The following is a 25,509-nucleotide window of genomic DNA, read 5'->3' as shown; positions in this document are numbered from 1 at the left end:
AAGTGTCAGGGAAAAAATCGGAATGTCACAAGAATAAAGTCAGAGTGTTGAAGAATAACAGAAAAAAATCGTAATGTTATGAAAATAAAGTAAAAGAAAAAACATTTAACCAGAATAAAGTCAGTGAGTTATGGGGGAAAATAATTATTGTTACCCAAATGAAGTCAAACTGTTTCAATGTTATGGAAATGAAATCGGAATGTTACAAGAATAAAATCGAAGTTACAAAAATAAAGGGAAAAAACACATTTTTAACCAGAATAAAGTCAGTGGGTTACGGGAAAACCCTGCATTGTTCCACAAATACAGTCAAAACTGTTTACATGTTGCAGGAATAAAATTGTAAATGTTACAAGAATAAAAATCCTAAAGCATATTACACACTTAATGTGTGAAAAATACATTAGTTGTTATTTTTTGCAACAACTACACTGACTGTACGCGGATGGTGCATCAACGGTACACTGCATTTGGTGATGTCAAATCAAAAGTATGAAGAAACATTCTGTGTTTTGTCTCTTCTCTAGACTAAAGAACACAAAGTGAAGATAAAGAGGAGGAGAGCAACCACACACAACCGAAAGAGGCAGAGAAAAACACGCAGGGAGTCAGAAAAACTTTGCATGGTCACTGTGATCCTATACAGCATGACCAGGTGCTACGAGATGTTGAATTCTCAATTAGGGGACACCTGATAGCGACGCCCTTGGGTTTATTTTGACTCGTGCACCCAGTACGTCTGCACTCCTTCATTGGATTACCAAAGAGGAAGCTCCTACTTGATGTAAGATACTCTGTCAAATGCCATTTTCTCTTTCTTGAAGCTCTTTTTGGCTACTGACGCTTCCGATAAGCTTACAAGCCCCACAGGCAACTAGCTAAGAAGGTCTAAGGACGAGCAGAATGAACTGTAATAGAATCAAGTGTTGAAATGATTCAATACACTGTAAAAAAGAAGCTTTACTGTGGTAGAAGGTGCTTTCAGAAGGTAAACTATCAAGCTTACATTTACACTTATCCATCTGTGCTCGTTATTAACTTTTACTTTGGGTATAATCCAACTACTTTTGCTTTTTGTCTGTTGGGAGTATTGGATGACACTGCAGAACGCTATGATTGAGGTTTTAAAAGCTCCATTTGCCACAGATGGCTGAGTTCAGCACACAGACCGGACTCTGTTCAGGGTCACTACCGGGAAGCTCTCATGTTTGATGAATGACACCGGCCGTAATTGCTGAAGTAATGTAGCTTTGGGAGGTTCAAATGTTAGCGTGTACCCGAAACCCACAGAAGCGTTTGTTGTACGAACATACCATAATGGACATACTGACACAGTTGCAGTCTGCATAAGGATTTATTCATGGAGGCTATACATTACATTAAGGGCACAACCACACACAGACACACACACACACACACACACACACACACTTTTGTCCAATCTGCTATGAAGTTTGTTTTTTAATCAAATTAAAGCACAGAAAGTATGCACTAGGCTGATTCCCCAACAGTAAATAGTGTTACATCACTTAAGTCAATGCTAATTCAGCTTTGCTTAATGAAAGCAGACGGTAGATAGATGAAGGTAGATAGTGTGAGTACTCGTATGTGCCTGGTTAGATTTGCTTTTAAAATCAGCCAAAGCAGCCAAACACACAAAAAAAATGCAGGCATGTATCGGTTACACGTGATGTCTTCAATACGACAGTGGGGGTTTTGAGCCTGTCCTCATAGGAAGTTTGAAGGATTTCACACAAAAAGTTATATAGTAATCCCTCGTTTGTCACGGTTAATTGGTTCCAGACCCGATGGTGTTAAGTGAATTTCCACAAAGTAGGATTTCTTATTTATAAATGGAATATTTTCAGAATTAGAGCATAGAAAACCTGTTTACGACCTTCTAAATACTGTTTTTAATAGTATTAGAGCCCTCTAGACATGAAATAACACCCCTACAGTCATCTTTACAGTCCTATTACCCAATATAGTAGACATAATAAGAGAAAATAAGCCATTTAAGACATAAGTAAGACAGGTGCTAATGTGTTCTGGTGCTCGGGGACAAGAAGAGATGTCGGGGATTCAGAGTTGAGCTTTAGCTTGGCGTGGGTGACAGCCGCAACAGTAGCCCGTGTTAGGGATTATTGTGGCTGTTGTGAGATCATTCAAACCTGCAATAAAAGCCTGTTGTTCCGTCAATCAAGTCTGGTGCTTGTGTATCTCACCGAACATTACAGTAACATTAGTAACACCTTGTGACCAGTGTACAATATCGTCACAACGTCTTTGAATGCATCTTCTGAATGCCTTATATGCCTTATCTTCATTTAGACATTTTCATGCTTGAAAATAGTTCATTTAGTTTTTAGGTATTCATGTATTCGACCATGAAACAGCATGATTTATTCATTCATATATTTTTCAGAGTGAAGCTGTAAAATTTGAAACAGCGTGGCAATGGATTACTCGATACCCAAATGAAAACCACACTGACCCGAATATAAGGGGTTACTTTTTTTCCTGAAGGAGGAAAAAAAAAAAGTCTAAAAAAGACTGGGAGTCTCACGGCTCTGATCCTTTACAACGATTCTGTCTAAATATTTACATCACACAGTATCATATGGTGGCAAATTCAAATTTTGGGGCATGGACGGTAGAAAAAACAGCAAGAGTACCGTCCAAATACGTCTGAGAAACACATGAATAGTGCCTTCATTCTGCTGAAGTATGAGTAAAGAACAAAAGAGCTGAAAAATGTCTGAATGACATCTATCGACATGCAGCTTGTGTCTTATAAAAAGGCTGCCGACATGAAATGTGTGAGTACGTAACATGTCATGGCAGTCAAAACATTCATTTTTCACCCTTTTGTTGTCAAAATGTTGCCATGTTACGTACGGTGCATTCTGTGGCTGGAGGACGACGAGTTGTCAGTCTGCCCAACAGTGATAAAATGGTAAGATTCCACGTGAGGAATGATGACAACTGTTAAAAAAAAAAAATCACCAGAGTCACATATGAGTCACACATGTACAACGTTTTAAACAGATACCACAGTCTGTCAACGTTAAACGTCGGACAGAGCCTTTTGAGTATATTGGGGGTTGAGGTAGTTACACATAAACCAGCAGGTTTGCAGTCACACACGCTAGTGACCTGGTGACACAGAAATCCACTGGGGGGGGGGGAAGAAAAAAAAAAGTATCTCAAAGGTTGGGCAAGTCAGCAAGCAAGAGGCGGCGTTCTGATGCTAATTTTAAGATAATGGCGATCACTGATGAGTCAAGCAACTGTCAATCCAACTGTCAATCAGCTAAGATTTTACTGAAATCTACCAACTGATTGGAAATTAAAATTGAATTTAATGAAATATATACAATCATGGTAAAGATTATTATTGCTTCTTGTTCATTTTTGTGCCCGGTACACCTAAAGGTACATTTGTTTGGACAAATATCATGCTGACAACAAAAATAGCTCATCAGAGTTACTTATGATGAAGAAAAACATGGCAATTGAACTCTTATGAGCTATTCTTGTGGTCATCATTGTATTTGTCCAAACAAATGTAACTTTATTTGTATCGGTCGTTAAAATACTATCACGGTTTTACAAATATATTCATTTAAAAAAAAAATCATATCACTGTTGCGTGGTTGACAACGGCCTATTATTAGTAAAAAATATGCATATTTAGGTCAAATTTACGTGTTTTTGAGCTAAATTCAGCATTTTCAAGCCTACATAAAAAAATAAATACAATTAAAGCTGCAAGCAGTGTTGAACGGGCCCTCGGACCACCACCCAACTCATGATTCATGTAAGTCGGAGGCCTGTGCGTTCCATTTGCTGTTGCCACTGGGTGGCGCTGAGACAAATTCAGGAAGTGACCCAAGTATACTGTAGCTTCAAGGTGTTGCCATGCCCTGCCCACATCTTATGGAACAGACTAAAATCCTTCACAATTTAACATTGCCCGTCTATCTAGTATCAGTGATATTCATTTGGGCTCATTAGGTTAAAGTGCTGAGGACTAGTTCGTTGAAATACAACCCCTGATTTTCGCCCAAAATTGCTGCCGGAAACCAAGATGGCCGACTTCACGTTTGTTTTACAACATGGGTTCTTGAGACTGTTTTGAAACCTATTAACTGCAATAAACGAGGGATGACTGTAATCTTTGGTTGCTACAAATTCATTTTCATTGGATAACATGCAGTGTTTTTGTACCACTTCCTCCTAAATTCTCAGGTTTTATGTAGTATTTCAGCCACATTGTCTTCATTCTCTGAATACCACAACACGATACATCTTGGCAAATGAAAACAAACACATTGCATTTGTTTTTCATCCAGTAAAACAGAATAAGGACGGAATGAAGAAGTGATTTGGTAATATAAGAAAAAGGAATGCAATGGGCTTCTTGGGAATGCTACATTGGTTGAGATATGTCAGCACTGTCACTGTTGAGACAATGACATATATAGATTTTTTTTTCGTTACAAAATTAAAATAAAAAAAGACAATTTCTTCAGTAGTCAATCATATTGCACTTGGACAACAACAAATTCTGAGGGAAATGCAGATGCCATTTCTGCCTCGCTCGGCTGCCGAATGAGCCACGGGGGGTGAGAAATAACACCCGCTTCTCTACTGATTCATGCCACACTTTTAACTTTCAGTTTCGCCTATTCAAGCTAGCTCTGAGCTCTTACGTAACACGTCTCTCTGCTCTCCGTTCCCTCTTCCAGACAGTGCTTTTTGCATCAATAATGTGACTCACCAAACATCAGCCGGATATTTTATGGTATACTTTGCACTGTACAAAGTGTGTGCTAATAGGGGATTTTCCTGACTAATTCTGGTTATTTTGTACCTTAAACAGTGATTTTAATGTCTTTCTTTCTTTGTTTTGTCCCACTAGTTAGTAATTAAATAATACTGCAATCCAGTAACACATCTACTTTTAAAAGGGCTTTTTAAGGTTGAAGGCTGTAACCTGCATTGTCATAGTGGGGGTGGGGGGTGGGGGTGGAGTGGGGGGGGGGGGGGGGGGTGTTGAGCGCTGTGAGCTGTATTTGTGTTCCTCGGCTAATGTGGCTTTACTAAAAGCATCAACTCATAGCTTTCAATTGCCAACATAGACGTGTGGGCTTCATGTAATAACATAAATCATAAATAGAAGTCAAACATAGTCTTGCCATACTTCTTCTTTCTTCGTCAGATACACATCCTCCTGATGCCACACTCGCAGCAGAATTTGGCCGATTCTATCGGGTACCTGGTCCCGCAGGAGTGACAAAACTTGCTCTTTACTTCGCCGTTGCCGACATTGTCTTCACCGTCGATGTCATCCCTGAGAAAAGTGGCACACAGCCAGATTAGAGGCGACCTTTGTGTGCTGGTATGGCTTGAAATCACACTTGTAGATCATTAACAAGTTCATTCAAGGGAGGAAACGTGAATAGCTTGTGACGCACACCTGGGTGTTCTATGTATATATACAAATGAAAGATAATAGTTAGGTATGGAAGTAAAAATATGTTCATAATAATATATTTTTTTATTATTCCTAGGTGTTATTATTATGTGTTTACAAAGCAGAACTTCCATAAATAGGAAGTTTGACATAAGCCGCTGCAAATGCAATGAACGACTTCACCACTAGAGGTCAGGATAATGTAGATTCAAGATTCAAGAGTTTTATTGTCGTATGTCACAAACACTAATGTAGCGTGTGCTTCCAGTGGAGTTGGCGCACCTCATTATGTAAGCATTATCTTGTTTCTTCTTGTTGAGCGGACCTCTTACGGCTGCAGCGTTCCTCACAGAACCATATCCTGAACTCACTGCTCGGCTCTTCATTCCCACACTGACATATAGATTACAAAGAAAGGTAAAGATGTTATCTATTAAGCAACTTAGCGCGTGTGTTTGCTCACCCAGACCCAGGACTTGTGAGCCCAGAAGTGTTTATCCTCATTGGAGGTGCCGACGAGGCCTTATTGGAAGGCACCCCTTGAATAGCAGTAGAGACTCAATGCAAAGTGTGTCATTCTAAACTGTAGAAAATATGCTCTGTGAACTCTGCTGCAGTGTTACCAGACGTCTGGCCAAGGCCTGATCTCTGAGGCAGACGGGAGGAGGCCGAGGGGATGGTTGACGCTGCAGAGTTGGCCTTCTTGACAGGAGGTGGAGGCTTGTACTGTGAAGGTAGGTGTGATAGTCAGTCAGAGTAATGGTGGTGGTAGCGTCAGGGTTGAGGCTGCATGAGTGCTGCCAGCACTGGGGAGCTGCGGCTCATTAAGGGAAACGTGCATTTTAACGTACGGTGACATTCTGCAGTGGTGCATGATGACTGAAGCAAAAAATGTCACTTTAAGACTCCTCAACGTGGAAGCAGATACCATTAATGGCCCATGTTGACAAGTACAGTAATCCCTCGCCACTTCACACTTCACTTAATGATGGTTTTTCCAAACTACACTAATTAATGTCATGCAGTTTTGTTGTTCAATACGCCCTATTATTAGTAAAAAATACAAACAAAAAAAACAACATATTCAAGCAAATTTTACACATTTTTTTTCTCCTAAATCAGGGGTGCCCAAAGTAAGGTCCACGGTAACAACAAAAATGCACGAAGAAAAAGAATAAAGTCAAAATATTAAAAGAAAAAAGTTATAATCTCACAAGAAAAAGGTCATAATTTTACGAACAATAACGTCATTATAGTAGCATAAAGTTTAAATATTAAAGAAAAAAGATGTAATTTTTTTAAGTCGGAACATTATGAGAAACAAAACAACAAATAATGTGGTAATGGAACACATTTACAGCAACACACACGAGCACAAGTTTTATTTTCTTTTATTATGTCTACTATATTGGGTAATAGGAGTGTAAAGTTGACCATAGGAGTGTTACTTCATTTCTAGAGTATATATATAATATTGTTAAGAACCATATTTAGAAATGAAACAAGTTTGCTATGCTTTAACTACAAAAATATTTCATTTATAAATAAGGAATCCTACTTCATGGAAATTCCCTTATCACAGTCGCTTCTGAAGCCAATTAACTGTGATCAACGAGGGATTACTCTATTGCTATAAACACAATTAAAAACAGTTACACTGAACAATACCTGTGTGCGTAGAGGTTTCTTGGCATCACCCGACTTGTTCTTGATGGCATTCCGGGCAGCCTGATCCTGACAGAACTTAATGTGACCTTGAGCGGCGCTTTCGTTGAACCTCCGCTGGCAGTAAGGACACTGGATAAGGTCTTGGAAAACACATGGTAACTATGAGATCAAGAAATGACGGCAATCACCTGTTTTTTTGGGGGGGGGGTTTTGTTCCAGACTGTAATCAACACGACTTACCTGGGTCATACATAGGAGGCGGAGGTGGGGGCAAAGGCGCACCGTCCTTCATGGCCTTCATGCTGGCCTTGGAAGCCTTGATGGCTGAGATGAAGTCATCGTGTTTCTTGCGCCAGTTGGATGGCTTCTTAGGGGGCTCCGCCTGGGGTGGGAAGGCAACAGAGAGGATATTTTAAGCAACACGCCTGGAAACATCACAAACATCACATAGAAGTCTTCGGCTGAAATACAAATATACCCAACAAAAGAATGACTACATTTTACTTTTATAAACACTGGCAGACATTGATTGCACCGTGTCAGGATGACCTTTGTGAAATTTAATATTGGTTGTGACCTCAAAGCTCTGCAGCGTCACACAGTGATGCATGTTGCTCTGGAAGGACGGCTCATTTAAACGACGACGTCACAGCATCCTGAGCAGTAATACCTCGTTTATCGAGATTAAATGGTTCCAGACCCCACCAAAGTAGGGTTCCTTATTTATAAATAGAATATTTTCGAAGTTAAAGCATAGAAAACCTCTTTACAACCTTCTAAATAGGGCTTTTAACATTATACTGTATATTCCCCAATATAGTAGATATAATAGGAGAAAGTAAGACATAAGACATTTTGTGTTGCTGTAAATGTCTTCCAGTGCTTGGGGGGCGGACAGGAAGTGACGTTGGGGGTTCAGAGTTGAGTTTTAGTTTGGCACGGGTTATGGCCACAACAGTAGCCAGTGTCAGGGATTATTGTGCCTGTTGTGAGATCAAACCTGCAATAAAAGCCTGTTGTTCTGGCACTCAAGTCTCACCGAACATTACAGTAACATTACAGAGACCTAGTGACCAGTGTAGAATACTACATATTATCACAGCATCTTTGACTACGTCTTCTGAATGCCATTATATTGGTATTTTGGTTCATTTAGCCATTTATATGCTTGAATTTTTTTCATTTAGGCAAAAAAATTGCAACATTTGCTCGAATACGTTTTTTTTTGGGCTGTATTCAACTTTTCATTCATATATTTTTGAAAAACCATGATAAGAGTGAAGCTGCGAAATTCGAAACGCAAAGTGGTGAGGCAAGGATGCTTCAGCCTGAACCTGTAATCTTACCTTTGGTTTGAGGGGTTTGAGGGTGGGGATGTCTGTTCCCTGCGCCCTTTGCCTGCTGGAGTCAAAAACCTTCCTCCTTTTGGCCGCTGACTTTTGGCAGATTTTGGCATGCTTCTCCTAAGAGACAGGAAGAGATTTATGGTGTTTTATGGTGTTTATCGGCCACCATACTAGACCCTGAATATAAGACAACCCATCTTTTCGAGACTAACAGTCTTATATTTGAGTCAGTGTGGTGTCTCACTGCAGTGACATTCACCATCATCGCTGTGTGTGAAAGAAATGTGAGCAGTGGTGTTGGCGTTACCAGAACTTTAGGGAAGAACATTCGTTTACAGGTGTTACACTGTACAAGATCTCCAGCAGGAGGAGCCTCCCCATCTGTGAAGAAATACAAGTTTTTATTTAGTATAATAAAGCAATTTACTAATAAATCAAATAGCACCCCCCGACAATGTCCACATCTCTACTACATGTAACAAATATGACACCATTACAAACATGTCTACTACGTCAGCAAGCATGCCCGCTTTGTGGTGGGTGATTAGTTTGGAGCAGCGGGTCTTCCGGCATCACGTGATCAAACAGTTCCTGGACGACAACGACCCATTGTATGCATTAGACACTACAGTATCTAATAGTGTGGCTTCAAAGAACCTGGTCGAGGGCTTGAGTCGTACGTAAAGACAATTTTAAGCTGTTTATGTGTATGCAATCTTAATTAGTAATGCAGGCTCCCCTATTACAAACACGACGATGCCGCCCTTTATGGCAGCTAGCTTAATACACCAAATGTTACCTAGCATGGCAGGGGCTATAAAAGACCCAAATAATAAGAGGTCGCTCTCCAAAAAAATGGGAGTGAATGACTCCCACAACATTGGACAACTAAACGATGTGCCTGTGCGTAAAAGTGTAACACATAAAGGTAAAACAAACACAGTAATTTGACTTACCTTCAAAATTGTCCATCATTTAATGTTTGGTTATGGTCAGCTGTAGGAGAATGGATAATCGCCGGATGCAGCAAGATAAGTAACCTCTAAAAACTTCCGGTTTTGCCAAATGCGCCGAAAACGGATCACTTTATCCTTAAAAAAATTACAAATATGAACTCAAGATCGGAGGAACACTAGAATCGTTCTATTCAATATATATATATATATTCCATCAAGGTAGCTGATATTGTCAATATTTACATTACTTAAAAACATATGTTGTTTTGTAGGTCGCTAAATCCTAATTGACTTTCGTTTCTTTGGTAGCTTCATATGGATTCAAATGATTAAAAACTATTAATCTTCATCATATATATCGTATATCGTATATTATATACCACTTTTTCCACTCTCGGCGTTTCTTTGCCAGGGGTCGACTGTTAGTCCCATAATGCTTCGACGTAAGTAATTAGGGGGAACCATCTTGACTGAAATGATCTTTGGCTACCAATAGCAACTGGCCTGCGTGATGCACTGAACATGTCAACATCTCAGCATCCCATTGGTTGTTATTTCGGACGTAATGTGCACATTGACCAGCAGGTGGGGCGTGGGAGGAAACCCCCCTTTCTAATCTGGAATATCAAAATAATATTTACTCTTCTTGGAGCTATGCATATGGATGTACTTGCGGAACGTCTACTGTTCAAAGCTGTCCTTGTATTGTTTCCTAAGTACATTAATACGCGCATAAAGCAAACATTGTCTCTCTGTACGCCATATTGAGGGCATATGTGTCTTCTGAATGGAGTAACAGACAAGCAGATGCTATGAGGAAAAGGCTTGTGGGCCTAACAAGAGGCCCACTGTTCTCTCTCCCTATCTCTCTGCACTGTACACCACATGCTTGCCAATGTTACTTTGAAAGGCCCACCGGAAACACATGTTTCCTCCAACCGCCAATTTGACGCGAGTCATCCTATTTTGAGAGCGCGACGAGAAATGCCCAGGCAGGCTTCCACCTGAAGTAGTTCACCCCTTCTTGCGATTATTTCGGAGCCTTTTACACCTAAACAGGTAAGAAATAACAATCACAGGGTGTTTTTTTTTTTTTGCGACAAATGGAGGCAATGTAGGCCATGCGTTTATCGACACGGGGAGGGCCCGTGCCTTTCCACAGAGACGTGCATGTCGCTTTATTATTGTTACAATCTGTCTGTGCATGATTCGCGTAAATTGCACGTACGTGTTCAAATTTAATTTTCCCCTTGGATGTTTTGGATTTTTGGCCACCCTTGTGCCAAACAACGTGCACTGCAACGCCCCCTCTCAGCCTGACGGCAAAATATTGAAATATTGTTCTTCTTAAATCAGCAACACCAGGCAGATTGTATGGAATCACGGCAAGACGATGTCGTTCCTGACGTCATAAACTCAATAGAGACCTTTGTCACTATAATTATTCCACAATATTATATTGTTGCTTTTAGCTGACTAGACATTATATTAACGAGATCAATATCAGTGACTTTTAACCTCAGAGATGAAAACCAAAAACAAATCAGCATCTTGAAATGAATCAGTCAGGAAAGTATGCACCTGATACATGCTTATTCAAATATTTCAAAATAAAAATATTCAATATTGGAATACATTTCAAGACGTTACTTTTGAGACTTCTATTACGATTATTATTGTATTTCACTATGTCACTATTATATTGTTATGTTTATATTATATTCACAAAAAATATATAGCTTTAAAAATATTTGTAAAATGAAGAAAAATGTACAAAGACCTTACTTTTGAGACTTACATTACTATTGTTTTTAATTATGATGTCACTATCATGTTATAGTAAATTATATTACGTATTTCATAACTAAATATAACTTAAAAAATGCTTAAGACTTTACTTTTGAGAGGTATATTACGATTATTATTGTATTTCATTATAATGATGTCCCTAATATAGTGTTATATTTATGTTATGTTTTATTTCACCAAAAAATGATAATTAAAAAAAATATTTTTAAAATGAAGAAACATTTAAAAATGTTAAAACAAAAACGTTTTACAATTATTGTATTTAATTATTTCAGTATTATAGTGTTATATTTATATTATATTCACAAAAAATATTTAGCTTTAAAAAATATTTTGAAAATTAAGAAACATTTTGAAATTTTTAAAAACGTGTTTTGGTTTCATTTTAGTTTTACAATTATTGTATTTAATTATGTTACTATTATATTGTTATATTTATATTATATTCTCAAAAATATATAGCTTTGTACATATTTTAAAAATTAAGAAAAATGTAGAAATTAAAAAATGTAATACATAAATTTGTTCATTTTTGTATTACAATTATTGTATTTAATGATAATGATGTCACTATTATATTGTTAGATTGATGTTTTATGTCACAAAAAAATGTAATATAGCTTTAAAAAAATATTTTTGAAAATGAAGAAACATGTAAACATTAAAAACTGTGTTTTTGTTGTATTTTTGTATTACTCTTAGGAGAAGCATGCCAAAATCTGCCAAAAGTCAGCGGCCAACTATTGCATGTAATTCATTTGATGTCACTATTATATTGTTATATTTATATTATAAGTCTTATTTCACAAAAAATTGTAATATAGCTTTAATTTTTTTTTTTAAATAAAACCTATTTTGTGTTACAATTTTTATTGTATTTAATTATGATGCTAGTTTTATATTATATTCACGAAAAAATATAGCTTTAAACATATTTTAAAGAAAAATATTACAATTTAGAACGTATTTAAAAAAACATTATTGTATTTAATTATGATGCCACTATTATATTGTCATATTTATATGTTGTACTTCAGACAAAAAAAATGTAGCTTTAAAAAATATTTTTCTATGTGCATTTCCTGTTTTAGCCGTGCTTGTCGCAAGTAACCAAAAATGGTTCCCTTAAGGATGAGCTACAATAGAAACAGGCTCAACTTCACCTCAAGTCATTCCGGGTGAACGTTCAAGTCTTCCCAGAGGAGTCTAAGATGTTTGTTTCCTGCAAAAGGCACCAACCGCCGCCGGATTTTCCTCCATTTTCACCTCCTGTGGTTGTCAGGAGCGCATGTCCCGATACTTTTGTCCACATAGTGTTGTTGCGGCCTCGGCTTTGCAGCACAGCGTCACAAGCGCAAGCGTGTCTAAATTATGAAAAGTTACAAATGAATATTGCATCGCGAGGCTAAAAACATCGGAGAGGCAGTCATCGTGGGGCTTTTTCCTTGGCTGAGGTCAACGACGTCTTCGGGGGTCTTGCCCATGTTGACACCATTCGGAGCAGCTGCACGCTCTCTCGCATGCGTCTAAAAATAGCCTGTGGTTGCTGGTTGGCAGCAGCCTCCAGTGACTGTGGGCAGCTGACCTAGAAGTGGCGTTATGGTATAGAATGCGCTCCCAAGTGAAGGTGTTGCATTTAGGGAGTGCAGGCCCTGCCATGGTGAGGCGTGGCAGACATGACGGATGTGGAGGCGACCTATGAGGACTTCATTGCCTCTCGACGGTCCGGCCGCAGGAACGCCATCCACGACATCCCAGCGGACCCCGGTGCGCCGGGACCCGCGGACCTGTCGGCGAGCCTGGCGCAGCTCAGCATCAACAAACCAGGTGAGGCAGGTGGTTGAACGCGATCTACTCAGACATGTTTGGATTTGACTTCGTTCTCCATGACGCGTCATGGAAATCTTAATGATCTGTTACAGGGTCAAACTCTGGCCCTTATAAAACGTCAATGACTGGAAAAAATGTGAATTACAATTTTCCATTTTCCATGCCACGCACACCATGCACTACAGAAATCATTTGATTTGATTTTTATCCCCCCGTATTGGGATTTACACCATAAATATTAGTCCTACATTTATTTTTATCTGCATATTTAGATTCCTTGACGATGAACATGCCATCAAAGGGTTTGAATGACTTAAATGCTAACATTTAGCATAATAGTGCTAAGTGTTTATGTAAGTGCCTACCTCTGAAAATGCTAAAAATGTTAGCATAATTATGTTGCATGCTAACGCCTAGCGTGATAATGTTAAGTGTCTGCTTAAGTTCATATTTATGAAAATCTCAAAAAAGCTACTATGTTCGTGTTAGCAATGCTAACTTGCTAACACCTAGCATAATAGTGTCTACCTATGAAAATGGCTAAAAATGCTACTATGATCATTTTAGCATGCTAGCAAAGCTAACATGCAATATTTAACATGCTAGAAATGCTGACATGCTAATTTTAGCATGCCAGCACTTAGCATGATAGTGCTAAGTGTTCACATAAGTGTCTACCCATAAAAACGGCTAAACGGCTTTGTGTAAAATGGCGGCGTTTGTTTGCAACGCAGGTGCTAAAGTCAAACTTTTATTTATTTTATTTATTTAAATAGGCTCGCCTTTCCTTTTTGTGTGAATCAAAAAAAAAAATTCACGATTTTTGTTCAGCCCGGCTGTAAAGGCACTTTAAAAAAATATCAAAATAAGTGTAAAAATAAGTACAGTCAAAAATATTGTTGAATTAAACAAAATGTTTTAAATGTTTTCATTTACTTTTAATTTTCATAAGTATTTTTATTTTTTCATCTCAGAAAACAGACTTTATTTTGTACGTTTTTGATTTTCTAATTTAAAAAAAGTTTTAATTTACTTTTAATTTTCATAAATATTTTATTTTTTCATCTCAGAAAACAGGCTTTATTTTGTAAGTTTTAGATTTTCTAATTAAAAAATGTTTTGACTTTTGTCATATTTGTATTTTTTCTTCTCAGAAAATAAGCCGCCATATTTAATATTTTTTTTTATTTCATAATTGTATTTATTATTATTTTTTTGTCTTTAACTTACTGTCACCAAGCATACAGTGTTGTGCAGGCGTGCACAGCTTTCCTACATTGCACTTAGTACAATTTCCGGTTGAAACTGGGTTCTGTTTGACTTTTGAGCCATATTTTTCATAGTAAATGTTGGTTGAACTCCAATTGCCACTTTTGGGGAGTTTGATCCAAGCCAAAGTCCTTCGATGACTTCTACTTATAAACGCAGCCGTCATAACTCAAAAGTCCATCCACTTGGGGTGCACTACTCGCTGCGGCCACCGGAGGCGCTGTTGATTCATTTTCAGTGTGCTCATTTGAGTATTACTATACCTGCTCAATACAAATCATTCTTTAGTTCATTCTTCATTTTGGTGCTCAAGGAAGGAAAAGCAACATTAACAATGACAGGAAGTGCCGGGGGGGACCTTCAAAATAAACGTATCCATTTGCCTGCTTGTGCCCCGCAGCTGGCGAAGGTGAAGAAGACTCTGAGAAAAGCAAGTCGTCATCGAAAGACGAGGACAGCCAGTGAAATACAAAACACAAAGCATCTCGGAAACCGCATTTTGCATGTCGGTGGGTTCCAGTTTCCTTAAAAGGCCTCTTTCCCGGGCTCACCTTTCACGGAGAGCCCGCAGAGGGTCCGTTAAGCCCGCTCAGGAAATGAGAGAAGGGGTCGGGGGTCATAACCGCAGGCCTTAACGCCCATCCCTCTGCAAGCACCACCGCACTTTGGAAGAGTCTCCGATCAGATTGAATTCTTCCTCTTTAGAGACCCAGCAGATCAGGCTGCTTTATTGCACGAGCGACAGGATGGTCTCCCTAGAAGCTGCTTTTCAGACAAATGGCCAGAAGATGGCAGCACTGTTTAGTTGAGGCATTTATTGCCTAACATCTCCTGAGTTGACTGCACAGTGAAGCCAACTGCCGTCATTTGTGGCTCGTGCGCATCATCATTTTTAAACGTCGCACCTGACTGAGTGATTTCATATGATAATTGTAGTGATAGTAACACGCTGCCATGTAGTAAAATACAAACGTGTGTGTGTGTGTATGTCTTTAAAATGGTGTTAGTGTGCGTCATCTTCAGTCTCCATCAATGTTTACTGATGCACTGTGCACATACTTTGATCAATGAAATAATAAAGATGTGATTGTGGTGGTGCGGCTGGGGTGGGGGACATGATGTCGGGTCGATTTTCCTTCCATATTGTCTGTATTTTTATGAGGCGTTTACAAACTTTGCTGTCCACTGCCCTTATTTATAACTGGTGTCATTTTTTTCGACTGGCTAAATGAATAAATTTGACTCAATGTGAAGACTGAGTTTGGCTGATATTTGTTGAAAAATACATGTCATAGTTTTATTTGATATTTCAGAAGGCTTTCATTAAATGCTCTTTTAATTGACTATTATGATGTACTTTGATGTCGGCTTTGTCTCCCTCTAGTGGCCATTATTACAAAAAGGCAGGGGTGTCCTCACGTTTGCCAGCGAGGGCCACGTAGTGAAAAATGAAAGGAAGCAAGCGTCACTTTGACATTTTGTAAAGCAACACAGGTAGATATGATAAAAAGTTCGACATATTTCAAGAAAAAGTGCATGTCAGCTTTGTGATATAGATATTATTAGTATAGACTTCGGTCTTTGTTCTTTTTTCCTATTTTTTTTCCCCCAAAATATTTCAACTTTCTTCTAGAAAATTTTCTTCTTATAATATCATGAATTTATTCCCTTAATATTTTAAAAGAGGGGTGGGGAACCTTTTTGGCTAAGAGAGCATGAAAGCCACATATTTTAAAATGTATTTCCGTGAGAGACATATCGTATTTTGCAACACAGCAAGACCAACAATTTTAGAACACAATATGTCGTTTAATTGATTATTTTTAATAACACAGTTCTCCTGAAACTAACCAATATTAAGTTAAGTATTTCTTACCATGAATGCAACTTCTGGTGCTGCATGGTTTTACATCGTACTCCGTATCGGCCTTTCTTTTTGCCATCTTCTTCATCAAAAGGGTTTGCTGTGCAGAATTAGCTAGCTGACTGTTAAAGGAGGGACGTTTACTTCTTGACCTCTCAATGACCCGGGTAGGCTACCACATTATCCAATAATAATCAAGTTTTAGTGTTTGACATGGAAAATATGGGAAGGATGAATGGCATTGGCTCAGGCCGCCCGCATGGCGCTAGAACATGGATGGATGGATGGATAATGCGTGACAAAGTTTTATATTTTGAATGTTATTTTAATACTGTGATTTCTATAATGTTTTACTTTAAAATGTCAGCAAAAAAAAAGAAATTTGATGGTGTTAAGAAATGTCTGAGAGCCAGATGCAGTCATCAAAAGAGCCACATCTGGCTCCCGAGCCATAGGTTCCCTACCAGTTTTAAAATGAAACCTTATTTTGTTGTTTGTTTCACATAATATCACAACTTTACCATTTTTTTAAAAACATTTTTTCTTTATATTTAAACTTTGTTCCTAAAATGACATTATTTATCGTAAAATTGCCTTGACTTTTTTTCTTGTTAGAATGCGGACTTTGTTGTCATAAAATTACAGCTGATCTTTCCATTTCTGCTGTTGCTTTTAAAAAATATATATATTTTTTTAATTTTCCAGAAGATTTTGACTTTTTGTTCAACCTACTTTTCCAAAAATGTAAAAAAAATTTTGGTTTGTTTCTTACAGAGCCCCGGAGGGGACATTAAGGAAAAAAAATAGTCTAACAACCTAATAAATTATGTAAAAGTCAGTTTTCACAAACTTGTTGCTTTGAGTATATCTATATCTCTATCTCTCTATCTATATCTCTATCTCTCTATCTATCTATGTGTGTCTGTCTGTCTATCTGTGTGTGTGTGTAGCCAATGACGTCATCGTCATCTGTCACCTTTCAGAACAGCCAATAGCTACCTTTCTTACTGAGGAATTGGTAACATTGATGCCAACCGCCATAATACAGAAGGAGAAGACATTTGGAGATGGTCCCTGCGCTGCGGTCTCGCTGCCGGATTCTCACGGCTTCTCATAAAGATCAACAGAAGTCAGACTGCAAAGAAGACGGCTCGTTTTGATCAAAACCGCCTCGTAGTTCGTTTGTCTGTGTTGCCACGGTTGGAAGGAGGTTTGGTTTGCTGTGTTAGAACCATTCACTTGGGAGTTATTGATCCCGGAAGTTTGAATAGGTGAACATGTTTCTAACTTTACCGCAGTCTCTTTTGCGTTCCCTCGCAAAAGTTTGTAGTTTGCTCCGTAGTTTCTCATAGTATTACAACTTAAAAAAATATAACTTTATGCTCCTAAAATGATGTTTTTTCCCCTTATAGTATTATGCTGTTATTCTTGTAAAATTATGACTTTTTCTTGTTAGCCTGCAACTTTTTTTCTCTTAATATTTTGATTTTATTCTCATTTGTCCATTTTTGCCGTTGTTTTCTTGTACAATTATATTTTTATGATGTGCCGCGGGCTACAAACGGCCCCGTGGCGTACTCCGGACACGCCTGCAATAGGATAACCATGTCAAATGACAGTGTGGTACCATTTTGAGGTCCAGGCACATTTTATTGAATATGCATGTTAATATTTATCTCCAAATGTAAACGCGAGTAAAAATGCCACTCCAAGTCGTGCATGTAGCCTTTTATACAACGTCAACACTGACTTCGACATGTTTTTAACGTGATAGAGTCGGCGACCGTGATAGCCTCTGCTGTTCACATGATTGCCTTGCTGACGTTCAACAGTCTGATAGAACGGTAAAGGACTTGAGAATGATGAGCAACGCATGATAAGATGTTTCACGTGTGTGACTCCTCCCACATTATGGATTTATTCTTGCAATCAGTTTTGCTTCATTTTCTTCAAAATTGAAACAAAATAGCACCAAAAAAGCACCAAAAGAGAATAAAGTGTGGCTGGATATAATAGAGCACTATGCTGGAGTGCATGTTACATTATATTACAGTTGTTTTTTTGGCACACTGCTGCAATGTTTCGAATTCCAAAAGATATTTAAATGTGTACAATAAAAGGCTAATTTCCTTGAGGGATAAAAAATCCGTGCATGTCTTTATGGAGCTCAGTGTTCACGTACCCCCGAGCTACTTCCTTGAATGTTCTGCCATCGAGAACCAGGATGAAGTTGGACTGGTCGGGGTTGGCGTTGATCACGGATGTTAACACCACGCCTGCAAACGTGACAAATAGTTGGAATCAGATGATGTGCAAGTGTGCCTTATGATGTCGTACGGCTCACCATCGTCCTCTGCCTCGCCGTCGGGTCTCGGCACAAACACCGGCTCAGACGGCCAGCAGTTGTCTTCGCTCCAGGTCGACATTTGCTTGGTTTCTGCGTCGAACTTGGCAATCTGCAGTAAAGTATGACACTGAAGCACTTAAAAGACAAGGTCTGATAAGGCATTATTTACAAATAATGCTTAGAAAAGGTGTGTTTTTGGATCGCTTGTCAGCTATATTGAAAAGGAAAATGTATTCTTATAGCTTCTGACCCATCACGATGACACAAAGAAAGTATCTTATCACCTTTGTCCCAGCTGCAGTTGCAAATCTCCAGATACGAGCTGTAAAGTGTCGTGTAAACTCATTCCTGGAGATCCCCCGCATGCTCATCAGTCAGCATTCATGGCCCCACTAATTGGCAGATCTCAGGTCAAAAAATGTGTGTGTGTATATATATATATATATATATATATATATATATATTTTTTTTTTTTAATTAACTTTTAATTTATAGTTTTAATCATTTAAACATTTTTATAATATTTTTGTCCCTCAAAAAATTATTATTATTATTTTGTGTAAACTTATAATGTATTTTTAAAAAATCCTTGAATTTTTTATCATTACAAATTGTTTTTATCGTTTATAGATTTTTTTCTTCGAAAATAGTCTTAATTTTGTTCATTTGTAATTTTATCCTTTATAAAAAAGTTTTACTTTGCATTTTCATATATATTTTTTTCCTTCTGAAAAGATGCCGTATTTCGTAAATCTGTAATTTCATTTGAAATGTTTTAATTTACTTTGAATGTATATTTTTTAATCATTCAAACGTTTTTCAATATTTTTACATATTTTTTCCCAGAAAATAAGCCACATTTTGTAAGTTACAATTTTTACAACATATTTTAATTGACTTATTTATAATTTAACATTTTATTTTATTTAAAATGTCTCAGAAAATATCCTGCAATTTGTCAATGTATAATTTATTTTTAAAATGTTTTAATTTACTTTTAATTCTTTATAATTAAACATTTTATAAATATTTTTGAGATATTTCTGTTTTCTCAGAAAATAGGCCGTATTTTGTCTTTTTTTTTTTTTTTTTTTTTTAAATTGTATAATTTTTTTTTAAAAAGTTTTAATTTACTTTTAATTTTATTTTTTTTTCTCAGAAAATAGGTCGTATTTTGTAAATTTTTCATAATGTTTTAATTTACATTCCTTTTCATTATTTTTTCATTGAAAATGTTAATATATTTTTTCCACCCACAGAGAAAACAGGGCATATTTTCCACAGAAAACACATCTCCATCACACCAAGTGGATCATCATTCCTAAACGCATGATAATGCAGGTAAAATGTACAATATACAAGTACCACTGTTTAAAAAAAAACACACAATTTTAATGTTTTTATCTTCACGGCACTTTGTTCGAACGTACCATAGTTGTGTGCATTATTCACACTCCTACCGTCAGGCAGACGCTACAGGAGTTTGAAGTCCAGGACCACAAGGCTGGCAAACAGCTTTTACCCACAGGCCATCAGACTGCTCAACAAAGCACTCACACACGCCACACGCAACACAAGCACACACTCATAGCAATTTATTTATTTATTTATTTGTATTATTTATCTGTATTAATGTCTCTTCTGTTGTTGTTGCTTAATTTATTGGTACATATGTTTCTTATGCTCTTATTCTTTTTCTTCTGTTTTCTTTCTTTTCTTGGGAGAATGAACAGAATAAGAATTTCATTGCATGGTATAACTGCCTGTTTTACTATGCATAAGACAATAAAACTCTTGAATCTTGAATTGAATCCAAATGTCAACCCGGCCTCCAAACTTGCAGCGAGATGAACACAAGTTAATATATTATCGTAAATTGTTTCTTTAGCCTGCTAGTCTGATGACCAGGCTGAAGGCTACACCGTGACTGATTACTTTTAATTACTTTTTATGCAATGAAAACGGGACTGATTAGACGCACACCAGGAAGTGAAAGAAAGGATGTTGGGGCTTTTAAACGGGAAGAATAAACATCTTCCTGTTGACAGACCCAAGATACGTGCTTGTGCGTGTTTCCTCTTGCTGACGTCAAAGATGATTTGAGCGTACGGTCAGAATGGGGGGAAGCTCTTTAAAGTATACTCACTTTACTACCCAAGCCTAATGGACTTCCCTTCTTTCCATTGTTTGTGTTAGCTTTACATGCAGCGCCGCCAAATGAAGCACACCCGTGGGTAAAGCAGCCAAGGTTGTAACAGCTTCCCACCCTGTGGTATTCTCATTCATGCAATATGCCAGACAATGTTTCTGTGAACAATGCGCGTCCTTACGTGTCTTTTCAAAAGACCCGGGAGAGTCAACGGAACGCAAGCATGCAGCACATCCCCACTGCAGAAGAAGAGTAAAGTACCTCTCTAGCAAGCACAGATTCCTCCACACAGTTGCCGTACACAAAGCGGTGGCTCTTGCCATTCAGGTTGTAGTTAATGCGAGGCAGCTCCAACCCTGATGGACACACACAAATAGATGGGAAAAGCACGATACAAAAAAAACAAAAAATAAACAAGTTTTACCTTCACAGAGCACCTCAGCCTGGCACACTAGCTTGCCTTCCTTCTCTTTCACCGCGCTGGCTGTGGTGCATTTCACCTTCACCACATTCTCTCCTATTGCGGCGCCCTGCACAAACAGTAAGTTCAGTGGTGCCACGGTTTTCGCTCGTCCCGAAGCAATTTTTCCTCACAGGAAATGGAAGTAAAGGTTGCAGACATGCATTAATATTAACGAAAAATACATTTTATAGAGGTCAATGACAGTTTTCCACACAGGAAACAATGAAATAATTAATGATGAATGGAATTGGCAAATAAACAAAATAATTTTGACCCTTATTGAAGGCAAATACGGCGAGGGAGGAGGGGATGGGGCGCCATCGTTGTACTTTGCAATGACTTCTATCTCGAATTCAATAGTGTTTCTCGCCTTCTTTATCAAAGCTGCTGGCACTACCAACTTCCTTTGGCACCATTTGGCAGTCACACCCATTTATAAAATAATTCTTTGTTTGGGTACTTGATTCTGCGGAATGATACAGTACAGGGAAATCTCAATATCCTCTGATAATCCAGACGGTTCAAAAATTGAGGACAATTTGGGTGAAAATTTCTGTCGAAAACCGAATGAGGCGAAAACCGGGGAGTTTGAAAACCAGGGGTGGACTCGCTGTATCTGTAAAAAGTGTATCAAGTGCACAATGGCGCTTCTTGGAAACACACTCAGACAACAAACACAGCTCATTAGCATTTAAGCTACACACACACAAAGTTTCGTAAAATCACTTTTAAACTGAGTAAATTCTTATTGTGGGACCTTTGAAACAGATTTAAAACTGTTGAAAAACACCGAAACATGGGACTTGTTGCGGTTTCACAAAGTACATCCCTAAGACCAAGCATCTTGTGCACAATTTTGTGCAATAACCGAGAGACAGTGTATAAATATCAGGGTAAAATTTTCGTCAAAAGCCGAATGATACCAACACTGGGGCGTTGGACAACCAAGGTTTGACTGTAACTGGAAGATACAAGGCCATTTAGGATTTGACTCACCTGGATTGGCTGAACGGGAATGGCAAATCTGTTGTAGCTTGGCTTGGAGTAGCTTTCATCGTGACGTCCCCGGTTGTCCTTCAGCTTGCTCAGGTAAAACATGTCATAAAGGCTGTTGTCCTTGTAGGCGATGACGTCAAAAATGACGTGACCCTCCGCCTCGAAAGCGTTGACGTGATGGTAGACCACCATGGCTCCCGTGTAGTACTTGGTCTCCACCTCTTTGCCAGTCTTTCTGTCTATCAGGTGGATCAGCGTCTGTTCAGAGGAGTGAAGCAGATGATCGGGATGTGCGAGATGAGCCGTGGTGCTGGAATAAAAGCAGTGCTTACGTTATCTTCTGGGCAGAACTTCAAACAGCTGGCCCAGTTGACCCCCCTCATGTAGGCGGTGGCCATCTTGACGATATCCAGCTTGAAGGGCTGCTCGATGAAGATGAAGTAGTTGTCCGTCATGCCAAAGCTGTGGTAGTAGCTGGGAGTCAGGAGGGAGCGGCACGGCACGGAGCAGATCACCTGCACGTTCTTCAGCGCCAGGGCGTTCTTGTCTTTGTCTTTGGGGAGGGTGAAAAAGGTCAGAGTGAAACCTCCTGATTGATGATCAAGAATATGCAAACCACAAATCAAAACAGAAATGCATTGTCAAGCTTTTCCATCACCTTGTATATCTATGTTGTTATTTTATGCTATCTTATACAGGGTGCTATGTTATGCTATGTTATACAGGATGCTAGTTTGTTACACAGGATGCTATTCTCTGTTATACAGGACGCAATTTTATGTTATGCTATGTTACGTTACATACAGTATGATGTTGTGATGCTATGTTATACAGGATGCCATTTTATGTTATGCTATGTTATATTGGATGTTAGGTTATGCTATGCTATGTTACATACAGTATGATGTTATGCTATGTTATATTGGATGTTATGTTATGCTATGCTATGTTACGTTGCATACAGTATGATGTTATGCTGTGTTATACTGGATGCTTTGTTATGTTATGCTATGTTATATAGGATGTTATGCTATGCTACGTTACATACAGTATGATGTGCTATGTTATGCAGGATGCTTTATGTTATGCCATGTTAAACAGGATGCTGGGTTATGTTATTGATTACAGCAAAATAAAAAGAGGGAGCGCTTTATATGATATTCTTCTTTTATATGATATTCTTCTTTTGTTTACTTTAATTATTTGCTAAATATAAAAAGAAACAACATTTTTAAATACAAAAAAAAGAAGCAAAATATGCAAATGCCAGACTTTGGACACGTTTGTGATGTTAACGTGGATGTTGATTGCAATTTCAAATGCAGATAAGGATACAGACACGAGAGATGTCAAGGTTACGTTGATCCTTTACCTTTCTGAGAAACAGCGGGGACTTTGAACAGCATGTATTTGGTCTTGCCCTTATCAGCTATAGAAGTGCCCATGTTGTAGGCGTTGCCCTCGTTGTCGTAGTGCGGATGGGATGTCACCAAGTTCGCAGGGAGGAACTTCATGTAGTCCACCTGGAAGAAAACACTGGTAAATCTGAGCCCCTTAGAGACTTCATTTTTATTTGCATTTTTTGCTTAAGCCTTACCTTATCCATGGTCTCCAGGGTCACAGGGTCGATTTTACGAATATAGTTGGTTTCTGAGGTTGCAAAATAATCCTGACCGTATTTGATGAAATTGCTGGCACCGTTGTCGGTGAAGTCGGGAACCGTGTGGTTGAGGAAGGTGATCGCCCTGGGAAGATCAATTGAGCTTTTTTTTGTTTGTTTGTTTTTAGCAATTGTACATCAGAAGAACTGTGTGAGTCAGAGGTTATTGGAGGAGGGAAGTTGACCCCAAACAAATAAATATACACCCCCAGCGTTGAACACAATCGCAACATGAGGAGAAAGTACTGAGGAAAACCTTTTTATTTTTTTATTTGAGGAAGAAGCAGAAACACCACATAAGAGGAGCCAAATAATGACATATACAATATGTCATAATAATAATAATTATTATTATTATTATATATTATTATTATTTAAAAATATATAATTATAATACATTATATATAATTAATTAATAATTATCAGTAGATAATAAATGTCAATAATAAGGAGAATGATTAAAAATATATAAATATTATGTAATAAATACTTTTTAATTAGTAATAATATATGTACAAAATAATTACTAGATAATTATAATGATTAATAATGAAACATTTAAAACATATAAAAAAAAAATAAAAAAAATTATATGTAATACATAAAAATATCTAATACTTTTAATTTTTTGAATGTAATAACATATTTATTAGAAAATAATTTTACAGTATATTACACTTTGCTGTGCAACAAAATGAAACAAGGTTTAGATTAGAAAAAAATAGCATAATTATAAAAATATGAATAACTGGTAGTGGAGTGCATCAGTTGCTGTATAATGTGTATAAGAATTAAAGAAGAACAAATTACATTTTACATGATTTTAAATGAGCTACTTGCATTTAATTGCATTTGAGTAAAATTAAAAACATTTTACTTCAAATTAAATACTTTTACTAAATGTCGTAATTAGTACAATAGCATCTGTTGTTGAGCATAAATGAAAAAAGTAATCACATTTTTTTTTTTTTTTTAAACAAGTGATGCTCACTTAACAATGAAGTTCTTGCTCGGGTCAGGGTAGGCCATGGTTCCCATTTCAGACACAACAATTCTGTTGGACTCCATGTTGGCTTTGTAAGTGTCACCTCTCAGGAACCTGCTCCTGTGGGTCACTTCGCCTGCGACGACAACAAATACATGCATTTGTGTTTGCATTATGTGCACTAACAAGACGACTCAAGTGAGTGAGGGGACCAACCATCCTTGAAGGAGAAGCTGTGCATGATGGACATGCCATCAAACCAGTGGTTGTAGCTGGTGTCCCCCACTGAGAAAATCCCGGGGCCATTGCGCAGCAGCGTGCCTTGCAGCCAGGAGGGGATGTTCCCTAAAGTGAGAAGACAAGACAAAAACATACTCAGTGTGTTTTCAGAGTGTTTTCAATGAGTAAAAAAAAAAAAAAAAAAAGAAAAAAGGTACCTTTCACTTCAGCCTTTAGAGGCTCCGGCCGCTCTGTTGCGTTTTTGGAAAAGTCCATGTTGACGTGGTGTGCTTGTGGTGCCGTCTGAAGACATAGGACGAGGTGCAAACCACTCCTTTTAAAGCTCTCGGCAGGGGGGGCGGGCCAAGAGAACATGAGAGGCGGGTTAGAGAATCTGCAATGTGTGCACATCTCAAGGAAAATATGCTCACCTAAACTCACATACATGGTTAGATTGTTCAGTGCAACC

General features: G+C 38.0%; 2 protein-coding genes across 3 annotated transcripts; both read right to left on the bottom strand.

Annotated features, from left to right (window-relative positions):
* Nucleotides 1–487: 487 nt before the first annotated feature.
* On the bottom strand, nt 488–11,351 carry zc2hc1a (zinc finger, C2HC-type containing 1A). 2 transcript variants are annotated; one of them, XM_054765360.1, is made up of 10 exons: nt 9,450–11,351; nt 8,801–8,874; nt 8,494–8,610; nt 7,388–7,529; nt 7,148–7,287; nt 6,103–6,205; nt 5,943–6,018; nt 5,762–5,872; nt 5,202–5,356; nt 488–2,985 (listed from the first exon to the last, which is right to left on the bottom strand). In XM_054765360.1, exons 1-9 carry the CDS (start codon nt 9,466–9,468, stop codon nt 5,221–5,223), a joined length of 918 nt encoding a protein of 305 aa, XP_054621335.1. In that variant the 5' UTR covers nt 9,469–11,351; the 3' UTR covers nt 488–2,985; nt 5,202–5,220. The 2 variants fall into 2 exon arrangements, with proteins under 2 accessions (XP_054621335.1, XP_054621333.1); XM_054765358.1 differs by having other exon boundaries at nt 5,207–5,356; nt 9,450–11,168.
* A 505-nt stretch (nt 11,352–11,856) lies between these two features.
* bco1 (beta-carotene oxygenase 1) lies at nt 11,857–25,487 on the bottom strand. The gene is made up of 11 exons (XM_054765355.1): nt 25,259–25,487; nt 25,038–25,166; nt 24,828–24,957; nt 23,774–23,921; nt 23,549–23,699; nt 22,509–22,729; nt 22,177–22,434; nt 21,142–21,247; nt 20,979–21,073; nt 18,566–18,677; nt 11,857–18,497 (listed from the first exon to the last, which is right to left on the bottom strand). Exons 1-11 carry the CDS (start codon nt 25,485–25,487, stop codon nt 18,343–18,345), a joined length of 1,734 nt encoding a protein of 577 aa, XP_054621330.1. The 3' UTR covers nt 11,857–18,342.
* Nucleotides 25,488–25,509: the final 22 nt, after the last annotated feature.

The sequence above is a fragment of the Dunckerocampus dactyliophorus genome, chromosome 21, assembly GCF_027744805.1.
Source record: "Dunckerocampus dactyliophorus isolate RoL2022-P2 chromosome 21, RoL_Ddac_1.1, whole genome shotgun sequence".
In the NCBI taxonomy this organism is placed as follows: Eukaryota; Metazoa; Chordata; class Actinopteri; order Syngnathiformes; family Syngnathidae; genus Dunckerocampus; species Dunckerocampus dactyliophorus.
The sequence above is the reverse complement of the archived record's forward strand: the minus strand, read 5'-3'. Positions and strand labels throughout refer to the sequence as shown.